The 2,245-nt window shown below is 26.0% G+C and overlaps 1 protein-coding gene across 1 annotated transcript in view; it reads right to left on the bottom strand.

The window, feature by feature from the left end:
- Window positions 1-439: 439 nt before the first annotated feature.
- Window positions 440-2,245, bottom strand: part of LOC105457145 (probable 2-oxoglutarate dehydrogenase E1 component DHKTD1, mitochondrial) — a gene marked incomplete at its 3' end in the record, with an annotated part of 57,689 nt that continues 55,883 nt past the window's right edge. The window contains 1 exon segment of the mRNA XM_011701650.1: window positions 440-710. Within this exon segment, the coding sequence (XP_011699952.1) occupies window positions 440-710 (271 nt within the window).

The raw sequence follows: 2,245 nt of genomic DNA, 5'->3' as shown, positions 1-2,245 counted from the left end.
GCCCGCTCAGAGATGTGTATAAGAGACAGGGATTTAGGATCCTCTTAAGGAACAAAATAACTTGATATTCTTTTAAATATAGAACTGTGAAGATAAAAAATTTCAAAAAACGACAAAAAGCATGTTAAAATATAAGTTTCAAGTTTAAAGATGCTTTTTTAATTTTTTGTCTACGACAATTTTTCACTAACAATAAGTTACAGCAATTTGAATACTGTTCAATTTTGAACGTTTTGAAAATGTTCCCTATTTTTTGTTGAGTAATGTATAATGAAGTAAAAGCCTATGCAAGCCGAACACCGATGTTAATGTGTGAATAATTTTTATTGTTTAACAAGACTTTCACTATATTTGATTTATTCTTGAGAACCTATTTCCTTCAATTTAAATTTATATTATGAATATGTTTTGAGTAGAATATATATTTTTTTATTCTTACGAAATTCGGTGGTACTTGAACACTTTTTTCTCCCACGAATTGTAACAAGTCTCGTTCAACGCCAGTATCCCATCGTGTTATATTGGTTTCAGCTTGTTTCATTTTCGCCCATCTTCCGCCATAAATGTCTGATTGTCCTGATACAATCTTCGAAGATTCTTTTAGAGTTTTATTCAACCATACTGTGTGATTTTTAACGATATCTGTAACTTTTTCTCGAGTAATAATATTGATGTCTATTAGCTTCTCTACATATCGATCTGGTATAGATCTGTATTAAAAGAAAAATTTATATTATTTATTATAGATATTTACATACACATGCATAAGTGTCTCAAAGTTTAACAAACTGCGGCAACATATTCTACAAGTGAAAATAAGAAAAAAATATATCGAGCTTGGCTAAAAATATTTTATTACAAAGTTATAAACAAGTATTGAAACATGAAATAGGAATTTCCGTTGCGCAGAATATGAAAGTGTACTTTTCGTGTATGGAAAGATTGAACGTGTTTATTGCGTATATTCACATCATATTTGTTATCTTTAATTTAGTATCATTTTATAATTTTGTAATAAAGCATTTCTAGGCCCAAATTTTGCACATTTTTTTTTTACTTCTTTGTAAAATGCTTTCGCAGATTGTTTGTTAAATTTCGAAACACCCTATATACAGGGTGCCCCAAAACTCTTAATTAATACTTCCAGATATGAAAGAGAATGAAATTTTGAAATAAAAGTTCCTTTAGTAATTTTGGATTAAACCCATAATTATTTACAGAGTTATTAATGAATAAAAAGTTAATTAATCAGATCGCGCTTAGCCGGAGTATGCAAGAGCATGGCATGCCGTACGGCTCTTCGCGCTTACTTCTCTCAATTAAAATTTTATTTTAATTTTTCATATTAATAAATAAGTAAATGAATAAATTAATAAGGTAGGTAAATAAATAAACAAGTAAGAATAAACAAGTAAATAAACAAATAAACAAATAAATAAATAAGTAAGAATAAATTATAGTTAGAAATGTATTTAATTTCTGATTGTTTTTATTCTTATTTATTATTTACTTATTTTAATAAGGAAAGGTTTAATGGCCAAGAAACGAACAATAATATATTTATAAATAAATAAATAAAATATCCTTGAACGTCAAATCATAAAAACATTTCTTTACAGAGTTTTCATCAGTTATGACTTATGCAGGCTCTTCAATACGATATAATAATTTACCTTTTAGACATTATCCTTTCAATTTTAATTTTATTCAGAGTCAATTTGGGAAACATGGAATATCCCGTATAAAACTTTTTATGATGTTTCGGTTTTTTCCCTTATTCTTTTAATTTATTTATAACTTCAATTTAATATTATACTTTTATTTAATTTCAATTTTTTAAATTATTTATCTTATAAATTGATGAAGATTCTTTGAAGTATAAAACATTTTTATGACTTGACATTAAAGAATATTTTATTTATTTATTTGTTTATAAATCTATTATTGCTCGTTTCTTGGCCGTTAAACTTTTCCTTATTGAAATAAATAAATAAGAATAAAAACAATCAGAAATTGTATAAATTTCGAACTGTATTTTATTCTTATTTATTTATTTGTACGTGTTTATTTATTTATTTATTTACTTACCTTACTGATTTATTCATTTACTTATTTATTAATATAAAAAATTAGAATAAAATATTAATTGAGAAAAGTAAGCGCGAAGAACCGCACGACATGCCACGCTCCTGCGTACTCCGGCTAAACGCGATCTGAATGATGAACTTTATTCGTGAATAACTCT

The sequence above is a fragment of the Wasmannia auropunctata genome, unplaced genomic scaffold, assembly GCF_000956235.1.
Source record: "Wasmannia auropunctata unplaced genomic scaffold, wasmannia.A_1.0 LD336106.1, whole genome shotgun sequence".
NCBI classification, from domain to species: Eukaryota; Metazoa; Arthropoda; class Insecta; order Hymenoptera; family Formicidae; genus Wasmannia; species Wasmannia auropunctata.
Note: the sequence above shows the minus strand (reverse complement) of the source record. Positions and strands in the feature narration are given on the sequence as shown.